Consider the following 14,225-nt stretch of genomic DNA (forward strand, 5'->3'; position numbering starts at 1 on the left):
ACACACACACACACACACACACACACACACACACACACACACACACACACACACACACACACACACACACACACACACACACACACACGAGGGAGAGTTGGCCAGGACATGATCACAAACACATAGTGATAGAGGGTTGGAATACCACCATGACAGTTTGCAGCGGAGTCCTCTACATAAACACAAGCTGTCAAAACTGAACGACAGCTGAGATGGACAAGATTTTTTAAATGAAGTGGGTGTCATTTTAAAACCAAAGCAAGCAGAGAGAAATGGAACAGTAGGTCAACAGGTCCAGAGCGGTTGATTGTCAACACTGGAGCATAAGACAAACCCTTTGTATAAGCACCTTATCTAAGTTGAGAGAGAGAAGTACCGTGCTGTCAGGACAGGGTATGTCTGCCATCAAAGATGGAGCAGAGAGGGAGCGTCGGGTTGCAAAAGTGGGAGGGTGTTGGACAGGTAAGGGCTCTTCTGAAGTCTTAGGAGTGCTTGTCCCAGTGGATACCGATTCTGAGTCTTGGGGACATGATTCAGGCTCTGGGGATACGTCTAACGGAGCATCCAGGAGATCATTTGTTTGAGTGTCTCGGAGTTCACTGGATGGAAAATCTTTGGGAGGACAGCATGAAGAGTCTTGAGGTGTTTCCAGTGCAGTAGTGTCCTTAGGTTTGCAGGATGAAGGATTGCCAGAAGGGGTTGCAATATCACTGGGCAAAGTTGAAGAGGCATCTTTTTGAGTTTTGGTGTCACATGGAACTGAAGGTGAACTTTCCTTGCAGTCAGCTACCTGTAGTAACAGATCAGGTAAACCTAATGCCTGGCACAGGGCCTCCACTTGCTTTGTGAGCCTTTCTTGCTGAATCCTCAGCCTCAAGTTCTCTTCCTGCAGCCTGGCGACAGCCTCAGCCAGAGGAGCCACCTGAGCTGCTGCCTCCTCCAGACGAGCATCCACCCGCTTCCCAAAAGCCTGCAGGTTGCTATGGATTTCCCCCACTGCACACCGTAACGTCAGTTCAAATTTCCCCTTGCAAAATTGCTCCTCTGTATCTTCTTCTTCCTCTTGTGCAAGCAGATTTCCAATCGCTTCCTCCAGGCCAGATTCTGCACAAGTGCTATCTGGGCTGCCCAATGCTTCAGGGGCCTCGGAGGCTGGGAGGATATCCAGGTTTACTCCAGGCATGGCTAGACAAGCTGCGCTCAATATTACTAAATGAAGTCCTTATGGTTTAAATCCACTGATGTGTCCCAGAGATCTGAGTCAGAATGTATGATCAGAGATCAGATGTGAGGACACTGGGTACTCTCACTATCTGTCTGACTACAGAGACCTCCCAAAACAATACATGTCCTTTATACCCCCTGCAAATCCCCTCTATTTACTGGTTAACACCCTGACAGCCAATGACCATGCAAGGAATCCAGTTTCCCAGGCAGCAGTGGCCCAACCCCCTTATTTCCAGGTGCAGTGGACAAGTCTATTTATCTCCTGCCCTGCCATTATTCCACTGATCCAGTCAGTCCTGGGGCACTGGTGGACGCCAGAGGGGGAATGTCAGAGGCAAAAATGTAGAAAACTCGCCCCTCCCTCTCTCAACTTTCCTTTCATTTAGAGGGCTTGTCCTTCACACCTCACTTGGCAGGCAATGAGGGTTTAGACGTGGCTCTGGGTCTGAGTCGAATAGAGTTATATGCTGCAATGTCACTCGTCTTCAAACAAGTCTCTGACAAAACGCATCTAGGTCCTGGCTGTAATCAGGTCAGTTGTGTTGCACGACTGGGATTTCAAGGAAGACCTGTGGAGGCAGGCTCAGGTCCATGAGGGACAAAGTTTTGAGGGTCAAAACAGAGTAGACTGAACAGCAATGGTGAGGACAGACTCCAAATTCCCACAGCTCTGAGCCTTGTTGTTTGGTAAGGAAATCACAGCTCTTTCAAGATTTGTTTCAGGCTTGCTTACACCAAGCAGCAGAGGCCACACTGCTGCTCAGGGGGATTCTTCAAGTGCTTTTGTGTTAAATTAAGAGCTCTCCAGTGCTGACAGAGATCTGTGTGTTCCTTCTTCAGAGAGTAAAATGCTCATGTGCATCTTTCACATGCCTACTGGAATTTATGTGCATGCTGCAGTCCATGCATAGAAATCCCATGTTACTGTACATGCTGTATCTGTGAATGAATACCTGGCATGAGGTTAGAAGTGATACAGTGTGATAAAGCTGTTATGCTCAATGGCATGCTCATACATCACATGTGTTGAACTGATTTTGAAAGTGCAAACACAGCCGAGTACATCACTGCTAATTTTTACATTAGCAGAGTTAATCAGAACAACCTTTCTCTTTATTTAGCTCAAGCTATTGTGACCCTCTTCTGTAATTACAAGTGCTGACAAAAATGATGTAGTGAAACTACTAAAAAAAGATGTCAAAGTTAAGTCAATGCACTGGTTTCTGTCCAAAGAGGACTCGTCATAGAAGTGAAATAAGAATCTCCAAAAGAAATCTGAAGCTGGGGGCTTTAAACGTTTGTGCATCATTATATTCTCTCACACCTTTTCCCCAGTTTGCACAGTTTAAATCTATGACACATGATGTGGTTGGGTAAGAGGCATGTGTCATGGATTAGCAGTATGGTAACAATGGGGTTCCTATGCCTCTATGTGACAGTGAGACACTGACTGGGCCTGTGTGTCCTGTGTCTTCATGCTGCAGCTCTTTTACCAGCGTGAGCACAAGCTTGGCATTAATCTCTATGACCAGATGAAACAGAGTAACTGTCCCGTCATCACCCAGGTAATAAAGCTGGGGCATTATTTATATTTGTGTTCAAGGCCGTTCACTGTGTGTGAGCCTGAGCAGACAGCTGAGACGAGCAGGAGCAGCTGTGATCACTGAGAGCAGGAGGCATCAATAATCAGCCGCCAGTCTCACCTGTCTGATCTGAACTCTCCTCGCTGCACTGAAACACCACAAGCATCTCAACCTTGCCGTAAACTCTGTCACGCTTTTGTGAGCGAGCTCGATCTCCGTCACTCTGGAGCCTTTCCAGTGTTTATTTCTTTTTCTCTGTTTCTCTCTGTGGAACCTTGGAGAGATTGTACTTGACACACAATCCACAGTAAAAGCTGATACTATCAGCCTCACATTTTTTATTGGATTTGAAAATATAATTCCACAAGGAAATAATGGAGGTTGTGAGTGCTGCAGTCAGACCACCAAAGAGAAGCCCAGACCACCCAAACGGATCAGGGTCTCAGACAGGAACCACTGCGGTCAATAAACGACTTTTAACAACACCAAACAGGAAGAGCTTATTAAAACTCATGTGACATAGTATATTCCCTCTATATCTCCAGACTCTCCTTGCACTGATGCACATATACTCTTCTGAGCAAAGGGAACATCTATAAGCTACTTTGCTAGGAATCCTTACTCTCACACAACCTTGAACTTTGACTTAACCATGGAAAATCAGAACAGGTGGTCTCTGGATGAGCCTGAAGAAAACCAAGCTGCCTCTGCCTGGCTGATGCTAACCAAGAGTGCTAGTTTTTTTTACAATCTCATTAGTAAAAACACTCAGACTAAGTGTTTGTTTAGTCAAACATGATAAAATCTGGCAGAGGAAGGTGAAACATGGCCTTGTTTGAGTGATAAAACAGAGAAAAGCGTAGCTATTGACACAGCCGTGTGGTTTATCAGAGAAGGCATTCATGCTGCTGAGCCTATACGATGAAGATGCAGACAGAGTTAATGCATGTGGCTTAACACTGATTCCAAGCATGTTAAGAATAACAACAGAGTTTTAGGGCAGTGACAATTAAAGGCTCAACTAATAACTGGTGAGTGACACATGAAGCAGGCAATTATAACTGTGCTCTGTTGTTGCTGCAGGAAACACTGAGAAGTCAAATTTGCAATGACAAAGAATATCATAATAGCTTATTTTGTAGTGCAACTGCATCATTTTGCAGCATTATTAAAAATATGTCATGTTTGGCCCTAATTAAACACATGTAAGCACTCACAAGGATGTTACCTGTTTGCTGTTATGTAAAGGGTGTAAGGTCACACATGTAAGAAAATGTAAACCTAATCTCTGGCAGAGTCTTTGTCCTGCTCCTACAGAATCCTTTTCTCAGTCTAACTGATAGAGACGTCTCACCCAAACACTTTAAAGCCACCTGGCAGCCATGCAGAGAGGTCCTCCTCCCAGCATTAATTAACCAGCTCTGTGATCCCATTACATGGATTACCCCTGAGCTCCACACAAGGAGTCGTAATACACAACTTTTGAGGAATAAACAGGAGGACACTTCTCTCCTTGCTCTCAAAACCTCCCCACTCTCCATTTATGAGGACACTTCCTTTCATGGAGCACAAGGAGATAAAGGAATAAGGCAGATGCAAGTTTTGCAGTAATTACCAGAACACAAGAGTGATACTATTACTAGAGGGGGATTTGTTTGTACTCGAGTTGCATCTTTGCCACTGTCAGTAATGACTTGTTGCAACATGTCTTGTCATTTGGCTGGACAGTAATTACGTGCATGAAGACAGACAGGTGTGATTAAGGAAACTTTTCCCGGATAAATCTCAGTGGGCATGGCCTGCCAAGAGAAAAGGAGGAATGCCCAGAGCAACCTCCCTATCCCTCTCTCTCTCCTTCACATACCCTACAAGGACAGATGTGACTGGCTACCCGCTCTGTGTTTGATAAACACTGTGCTTCCCTCCTCCCCGGACTTTTCTCACACTCTGTCTGTCTTTTAATGCCCTGGCTCACTCCCCCTCTCAGGCCTTTATATGTGATTGTTACTACAGGAGATGCAGGAAAAACACCTGAATTGCACTGAATTGAATATGGAGGGAGTTAGATGGTAGATGAGGGCAAAATAAATATTTGTGGGGTAATGATGGGGTTTATCAAGGTTCTGTGGAGATTAAGATCATTTGTAGAACATATGTTAAGGTAGACTGTACCTTGATGGAGGATCCAGAGGACAGGCTGGATGAGGAGATCTTGAAAGGTGTCGCTCTGAGGCCAAGGGTCAACTCTGAAACAGACACAGAGCAGACAGGAACTAACATTGATTAACAGTATATAGAATAAATTCACGTTGATGCAGTTCACAGCTTTGAGTTGACTATGAACAAACCGTGCATCAAACGCATGTGAACAGTCTTGCCCTGTGTTGGTGGTAACCGTTTGTCAGTTACATAAGCTGCCACAGTTTCATAAACAACATGAACCAGGGTCTAATGAGAGAGTAGAGAGATGTACTTTATGACACCTTTAACTTAAACAGCACTCTTCTCCTGCAAGAGTATGTACATACAAACCCCCCAAAGGCCATAAAAAGATTGATGTACACCAGTGCAGCACTGAGTACACGGAAGACTCCTGGTCTTCCATGTACTCTTGGTGCTTTTAGGTGCTTTTAGTAAGTAATCGGAGACAAAGCCAAGGCTGCGTTAAGTTGGCAAGAGACAGGCAGGTTCCCAAAAAGAAACACAAAACCATTAAATTAAAGTGAAACTGTGAGACTCTCGTGAAGGAGCCATGCAGGGCTGCCAGAACATGTCCTTGTGAGTCGGTTGTACAAAGCTGCAATCGTGAAAGTCCATCTTCAGCTTTAAATAAACTGTTTGGGTTGGAGGTCCCGGCTGCTGAGAAGAGCTGAAACTCAACACATCTTGTTTTGACAGACTGCAACAGCAGTTGAAGCGGCTTTGCTATGGAAGCTGACTGAGTTTCATGCAATTCATGTCTTTTTTTCACCCACACAATTAATGAATCCCTGCCGGGAACTGTTTGTATAGTGAGTTGGTTGTGTGCACAGTGTGTAGATTAAGCTACAGGAACATTGTGTTTTTAAGAGAATGCAGCTCTGCTTCAAGAACCAATTAATCACTTGACATCAAACACACTTACACATTTGTTTTCCTCTTTGAACACTTACCGTGGCTCTCAAACAACTCAAAAATGATATATGTTGAGCAGATTATTTGTCATAATATGTCATTTTAAAATATTTGAAAGTTATAGCTAAATAAAAGCAATGCATTTTCACACTCTTTCCAGGGGGAACCATTTTTTTGTTGAGTATTTTCTTCTCCTTAAGGCGCAACTTCCAATACTTTGAAGCGAGGACAAATGTCTTCGAACGCTCCATTAAAATGTAATACAGCGTTGATCTAGAAGTTAAGGAACTTAGTGCAAACTGCAGCTTGGGTTTCTCTGTTTCAAGTCATTTTCAATTACTTATTTCCTGTAATTTTCCTACTGTTGACACACCAATTAAAGCATAAAATAATCCACTTTTTTGTGGATAAAATTCACCACAAATTGTTGCTCAAAGGTGTCCAGCAACATCAAGTTGAGAACATCAGAACACTTCTAGTTGAATCATGACTCAGGGTTTGGTTTCTATATGCTGATCTCTTATCAGGAGAAGTACGCAGTAGACATGGATGTAAAATGCACACACACATGACTGATAGAGGTAAAGGCTTGTTTAACTGGATAGAGGGAGATTGCACTATCAATGGAGTATAACAAACAAACCTCTGTCCTGTGCAGCAGGCTTATTCACTTACACTGTAACAGTCTTACTATTCAGTCTGTTCTGAGACAGCCACTTGTTGTTTCCTTTGACCAATACACTCTCTACTGTTGTGTACTGACCTCACTCCCTCTTCAATGCAGCAATGCCCACTTCATAACAAACACCCTTCAGTACAACCGTGCCGTTTCATATTCAGCCCCAGCATCCATCCCCACTCATCAGCGTTTGTGCTTTGCTTGTTTAGCCTCACAAAAACTCTTCTCATTATCCCACTTGTGACCGATTGCTTGGTGCCGGTCACGTCCCACAGCGGCTCAGATTCAAATGTGATTTATGTGACAATGAAAGCAAGTTAAGGCACACAGATGATACATTTTGATTCACACAGTGGCATTTTTGCATACTAAATAGTCTAGATGGAAAAGGTCAATAAACCAAAGTTTGACCTAAAAAGTAGTGAGCACACTATAAATAGTGTCTAAACCCTGGCTAAAACACAGTATCATGCAATGAGAGCTCTTTGAGATTTGTGGAGGGTTTATTCTTTGATTGATGCTCTTACCTTGCCTCTGTCCCAGGGTGTTGGTGTTGATGCGTGGGGTCATGGTGGTGATGGGTATGATGTTGCCCCTAGGTGAGGACGTAGATGAGGTGGTGGTATGCCCATCCTTGATCTCGATGGTGAGGAAAGTCTTCATGTCGGGGTCTGCCTCTCCCTGGATGACCTGCTGTTCAGCTGCTCTCCCTGGGGTCCTGTCTTCCTTTGAGTTGCTGGAGGCGTGCACATCTTTTTCAGCTGAATGCCTTGTCCCACCCATGTAGTTCTGCCATTGGCTGGTTGAAGACAGAGGTTTGTTAGCAACCCCTCTTGGCTGAGGCGTGGCCTGACTCTGAGATGCAGCAGAGGTGTGAGATGTGGAGTCCACATGTGGCCTCGCTGGCCCGGCTCCAGATGTGCTGAGGGATGCTGCTGTGTGTGTAAACAGCTCTGTAGCTTTGGAGAGATTTGTGTGGCCGCTGCTGCCGAAGGTCGTCCCATTCCTCAGAGGAGTTTTCTTCAAAGCTGGGACATTCAGGCTGTTGCTGGGCTCTGTGAACTTTCGCATTCGATCACGTACAGAGTTGGTGCGGTTGAACTGTTCCAGTATAACATCTTTTTTCTCAGTGACTGTAAAGACATAAAGCAGGAGGAAAGTTTAAAAACACTTAAGGGCCCTTATCTACTACATCCTTGTTTTCATCTTCTCCTCTACATCACAAGCCCTCTTCAAATCCCATTCCTCCTTTCCTCCCCTCTACAGGTTTTGTTCCAGCCCCTTTATTTTGCTTGACTTAACCTCCCCCGTTGCACCATCTCTCAGTGCCTATTTTATGGACTTTTCAGGACATGTTTCTTCCCCTCATGGATATTCTTTCCCTCTCTGATCCCTAATACTGTCAGATAATGTGTACAAAGCTCATGATCTGGCACAGACCCTCTGATGGAAAAAGCATTAGTGATTAGAGGAGGAGATATTCACTGAGGTCATCCTAACAAAGGAAAAAGAGATGTGCTGCTTTGAAGGGAAACCACAGTTTATAGTAGAGTGGACACAGTAAAGAGCACTCTGGTAGAAGGAGAAGAAATGCCCTCTCCCCAGCCATGTCTTCTGTGAGTGGCCCTACATGGTCACACTTATGTCTGTGATGGTCTCTTTATACTGCAGTCATACAGCCCATAAACCATTGTTTACTATGTTACCACCCACTTTTAGGTTCCCCTGATTTATATGACACATCCAAAAAACAGTCCAGGAAGTGAACCAAATCAAAGCTGCAACTAATTATTTTCATTATCAACAACTGCTTTGAGCGATATAAAACTGCAATAATTAAGCTTGTGAAAAGACAGCAGGAATTTTTTTTGTCATATAATAATTAGAAAATATTCTAATCTGAAAAGCTGGAAATGTTTTGTATTTCAAATTTTCTAGACGGCTTTATGGATTTTATGATTCACAACTAGGACAATACATTACAATGTGATATAGACTGATTCAATAAAGTGATATTGAACTGCACCATAACATACCATATAAAATGTTATGATAACATATGAAAGGATACTATATGATCATTTTTTAAAAGTTATATATTTTTGGGCTTTTTGCCTATATTTTATAGGTCAGCTGAAGAGAGACAGGAAATGTAGGGAGTAGGGAGTGGGGGAAGACATGCAGAAAATGGTCGACTGGCCAGGAATCGAACCGGCGATCCCTGTGATGAGGACTGTAGCCTCTGTATCTGGGGCACTTAGACCGCTAGGCCACCAGCGCCCCTACAATGTGATTCCATGTAATACCATACCAGATGATACGATCGATACAATACCATTCAATACGATACAATGCTATAAGATATAATTAGATACTATACTGATACCATATCATATCATATGACACAATCCGAGTGGAATAACTTACCTTTAAATATTCGTTCTATATCTTCTTTTCCCTTATTAAAAAATTCTTTGTTTTCCCATCTAAAAAAAAATGTTTATGTTTTCAGTAAAGCCCTCACTGTTCCTCTACTTCCTTTACTTATTTATTCATTTATTTTTTATGACGATTATTGTTATACATTTTTCTTTGTGTGTTTCACCAATGCTCCTTTAGTTTATGGAATTGTATTCTATTCTTCCCTTGGGGTTTATCCCACAGAAATAAATTTCTTTCACACAATACAGCACAATACCACACTCAAAATCCAATATGGTATTGTAGGTAGTGCAAATGGTAGACACAGTAATATAGATACAGTACATCCACTTTCATTGTTACGGCTGGGTTACATGTAATGTCGGACCAGTTTCTTACCAGAATCCTTTGCTTTGTCATGAGTGAGTGGCAGATCACTGTTATTTGTTATCTAAAGAAAGAGAAAGAACAAAAGCAACATGACAGTTAGAATCAGGACGATCAGCTGAAAGGATGAAGTCTGTGGCTGTAGTCAGAACATACGTATGTCTGAGGTGACAGTACACTGATCTACATAGCGCTATATAGAGGATCAACTGGTGGTGTTTTCCTTATGTAACATTTGTGTTTGGAGTGAGCAGTGAGCCTCTGTTCTTTTTCTGGCAGAGGGGCCATGACGGGCCCCAGAGTGTTTACATTACTCTCAGGAGACTGAGCATCAGCGTATCTTGCAGGGAACAATAAAAGAACCCCGGGGCCCGGCCTTGAGTAAACACATTAAGAAGAGCGACATGATGGCGTCACAGCGACCACGTCCCCTAGATGAGAAATGTTGCTTAACAGCAAGCAGTCAATGCAGCAGAAACAGCAGCTGTGTGTGTGTGTGTGTGTGTGTGTGTGTGTGTGTGTGTGTGTGTGTGTGTGTGTGTGTGTGTGTGTGTGTGTGAGAGATCTCTGTACTCTGGGATGAGCAGAGACAGAACTTCTGGCCCATAACACTGTGTAACTCTCTCTGACAGCAGGTGAGGCTGATGTGCCGCTGAGATGAAGCAGAGACACTCAGGTGCATAGTTTGTTTGTGTAGCCAAGTAACTAAAGATAAACAGCAGCTAACAGGAGCTGAGCATGCAGTGTTTATGGATGCCAATGTGAGCAGAGTGTCACTAAAGAATTGAGTAATGGTGTTAGAAATCGACAGAGAAAAGGGAGAGGACAGACTGTCGGTGCATGAAACCGCTGGGTGTTTAGCTCCACACCCCACTCTAGTGGTGCAGTTATTATTAACACAGCGTATCGTTGATGCTAACCAGCTTGATCAGACTGTTGCTTCATGCCCTCTCAACGGGTGTTTTGTGAAGGTGAATAGAGACATCCAACTTGATTAGTCTTTAAGTTTTTAGAATGATCTATGTTTCTAATAACAGAGAAGCTGCTTTGCACCTCTTGAAGGAGATGTGTCTGTGTCTGTGTTCGTTCCACAGGAGGCTGCTGAGCACTCCTCAGAGCACAAGATGTCTTTTGGATTCCTTTGACATGTGCTGACTATGAAGCCTGGGTCATTTAATACTCATCACCTGTTTTTATATTTTACATTCAAAGACATTGGGCATTTCTCTGATGCTAGACTGAATACTCTACCGTTTGTTTCTGGAAGTCAGCGATTTTCTTGGCGCTGCCGTTGAGCAGCCCCTTTACTGGATCCTGTCGAGATAACACGGCCCCATCAGGCTGCTCCTGCTCAATGATTTGGTTCTGATCCTGGTTGGACTGAGACTTGACGCTGGCTGAACCGCTGCCTCTGCTCTCAGTTTCTGAATCTGTGCTGTAACTTGAACCACTCGTGATTACCTCCACCTCCTCGACTGGACCCCTCTCCTCAGAGGACATGCTCACGCTGTGCTCAGACGTCCCTGAGTCCGTCCGCTTCCTTGTGAACAGACTGGAGATATCTGAAGTCCCTGAGCCCCTACGGGATCTGACACCAGAATCTGAAACATCTGAGCCCAGTCTCTGTCGAACATGGGAGAGGGAGCCAATGCTTCGCTCCGATGCCCCGGAATCCAGTCGACTGCGCTGGAAGGGACTCTGGCTCCTGTCTGAGGCTTCAGAATCCAGCCGGGCTCTGTGGGCTGAGCTCAAACTCTTCTCTGACACCACAGAGTCCAGGTTGGGCCTGGAGGTCATACTGCGGTCTGATGCTGAGGAGTCAGATCTCTGTCGATGAGACAGGACCAGGTCTGGCTCTGTGGTCATGGCTTCTCTCTGGGACTGGATCAGCAGAGATCCAGAGCTGTCATCCTTCACCAGGTGATCCAGAACCAGCACCATACCCGAGTTTGAGCCTGTGACAAAAAACACTCATTAAAAAGGAGCAATAAAAAACACACTTTGATTAGTATTAAGTTTTGTGAGTAGAGGAAACAGGAAGTGGTGAAGTCTTAGTTTAAATATTAGGAATAAAATACTTTTGCGGCACCAGGGCCCCACGAGAAGCCAGCCAGAAATCATTCCTAAGGATCACAGGAGGAGGCAGGTGGAGACATGAGGGGACATAGGCATTTCTTCCAGACTGGCCCCAGTTCCTGAGTAAGATTTGTGAGATTGTGTCAATGGATTTGCGTAAAAGAGAAGGAGTGGCCACATCCAAAGAGAGCTGCATGTAGCTCAACCGTAGGTGGTAAGCAAGTACAAGAAGCCGAGGAGGAAGTGAGTGTGAAATAGAGACTAGGTTAAGTACTTCCCCCTCCTTCTTTCTGCCCAGGCTCCTTCAGTTCTCCTTCTCTCCTCAGGAAACTGCTCTCCAAACAACTCAGTGCAGCCCACTTCCTCCCTCTGTGACCATCTCTCCCTCTTACCATGAGGGACTATCAGAGGCTGTGTACAAACCACATCGGGCATCAGATTCCCACTTTCACCCAGTACACACCAGGACATGAAAACACATCGGTGTGACCTGTGTTTGCACCAACTCTGCAACCAAACAGGGTTCACCAAGTATGCATGCCTATCATTTACAAACCATATGAAAGAGGGACTCCAGTCTGAGCAGTGGCCACAGAAAACCCTTTCAACTACCGTCCAGATCAGCTGAGACATTCACAGCTTTCAGTAAAACAGTTGATCTCTTTATTATGTAACACAACCTTAAAATAGATGACCACTAATTCATGCACAATCAGTATATAAATAACTGCATGTTGTTGACTAAACAGAGCCGTACTTATGTAATACTGTCTGAATAGAAAACGTGATTTTGACACACAATTAGGACAATTAATGGCCGCCCTTCTTACATGTGACACTATGAATGGTCCACTGGACAGCGTCTGAATCTAATGATGCACTCAACCAACACCCAATTACTGCTCCACTGAAAGTGGGAGCCAAAACTCACGTTTTCTTCTCCAAACTCTCACATTATTGTTCTCTTTCTACCACTGGAAAGCTTCTCATGCCCATTGTGTAGCTATTTCTGGGAAAATCCCCCACTGCTGCTGGGCAATGAGAGGCTTGAGCTTTTGCTTTAAAATAGCTACAAAAGAAGCCACTCCACGGCCAGTTGATTTTTAGAGCACAAATAAAGACTGACCAGGCTTTACTGTAGAGGTATTTAACACTGAAGCAATGACCCCAGGTCACTGCTTCAGCTACACTCTTCTTCAGGGTTTAATCAGGGTTCAACGAGGGTTTACCACACCTCTGCTCCGGTGTATCAGGTAGAGGAGAGTACTTTTACTTTTAAAGTAATCAAAACAATGTGTGGATCTGAACATAAAAGCCTCATTCAAGATCTTGCATATGCTTGAACTTCTGTGGTGTAGAAATAATCTAATGTTGTAAAAGTCTGGTTGAGAAAGGTATTTTCAGAACGACATAGTGTCTGCCAGTATTTTGGCTCGTTACACTTTCAGTAAACAAAACCTACACTTGATCCTTGTTAGTCTCCTCCATCAGGGTGCTTACATGTAACTGTTTGAGAAGTTCACAGTTGCAATAAAAAGGCTATAGAAGAGCTTCTTGACGGTTCAAAGTTACATTTTTTCTTTTAAAAACAGAAACATTTGTAGCACCTATGTAGCTCAGTTGGTAGAGTAAGCATCCCACTTACAGAGGGTGAAGTCCATGACAAATCAGTTGCTGGTTTTGACTCCTGATCGGCAGCAAAAATATACCTGAATACCAAAATATTGAACCACACAGTGTTTGCTAGCTCGTAGGTCTTGAGTATTACAGAGAGGGACCATAGACTGTATAAAATATGGACGTAGTATCCGTGACATCACCCATCTGTTTCTGAAGAGCTGTTTGAGGCCAGTCGGCGGCCATATTGCTGCTGTCGAGCGATTGTGACGTAAAGAGGCGGGCTTTGAGCCTCCTAGCCAACAGCTACAGTGTTCCTATCTTCGAAATTGTAGCGTTAGAAAAAAATTCCCCCCCCCCCCACAGTGTGTGCCGATCGAGAAATGATCTATCCAGACCACACTCATCTTTTGTACCACGCTGTAAACATTTTTATATCTGCTGTAAAGATCGGCTCTTTTGAATTGGTGTGTATGTGACATTCAGTACTTCCGGAGCCAGCCTCAAGCGGATCCTTGATGAACTGCAGTTTTTAGCACTTCAGCATTGGACTCATATTTTTAGACCCGAGGTTGCCTCTTGAGAGGGACATACTGTTCTTTTAAGTTTATTTTGGGGCTTTTGTGTTTTTATTCAGAGAGGGTAGGATGGTGAATAGAGGGTGGGGAGTGACATCTGGCAAAGGGCTGCGGGTTAGAATCAAACTCTTGGCCACTTGCTTTGGGGACTAGCCTTGATTCATGATTCAACCACTAAGCCACACCAGCGCCCCAAGGGACACATATACTGTATTTGATATTCATTGAATGCAAGTTTAGTGTATGCCTCTGAGGATGATATGAGTCATCAACCTTTTAGGTTTCCTAGAAAATAACAATGATACCTCCTATAAAAAAAAATGTTGTTTTATGCTGACTTAAAAGTGACAATCAAAGTCTATGCTAAAAAACACAAACATATATTATGCTTTCATAAAAAAAAGTTTAAAGGAGTAAATTCTGTAGATAAAGCCAAGCTCTAAATAGATAAAGCAAAGATTTGAGGATCATCAAAGCTAAGAGTGGCTTGTATGGTGCCACATCTGCTGAATAAGGTCCTGTGTGAAAGATAATGATCTGAAA

General features: G+C 43.8%; 1 protein-coding gene across 4 annotated transcripts in view; it reads right to left on the reverse strand.

The window, feature by feature from the left end:
• smtnb (smoothelin b) overlaps positions 1-14,225 on the reverse strand; it is a 51,277-nt gene that overhangs the window by 9,919 nt on the left and 27,133 nt on the right. For all 4 annotated transcript variants that reach the window (XM_034691524.1, XM_034691523.1, XM_034691522.1 and 1 more), the window contains 4 exons: positions 10,663-11,366; positions 9,424-9,475; positions 7,131-7,736; positions 4,983-5,056 (listed from right to left, as the gene is read on the reverse strand). In XM_034691524.1, the coding sequence (XP_034547415.1) occupies positions 4,983-5,056; positions 7,131-7,736; positions 9,424-9,475; positions 10,663-11,366 (1,436 nt within the window). The remainder of the gene's footprint in view (positions 1-4,982; positions 5,057-7,130; positions 7,737-9,423; positions 9,476-10,662; positions 11,367-14,225) is intronic.

Source organism: Notolabrus celidotus, chromosome 9 (assembly GCF_009762535.1).
Source record: "Notolabrus celidotus isolate fNotCel1 chromosome 9, fNotCel1.pri, whole genome shotgun sequence".
Lineage (NCBI taxonomy): Eukaryota > Metazoa > Chordata > Actinopteri > Labriformes > Labridae > Notolabrus > Notolabrus celidotus.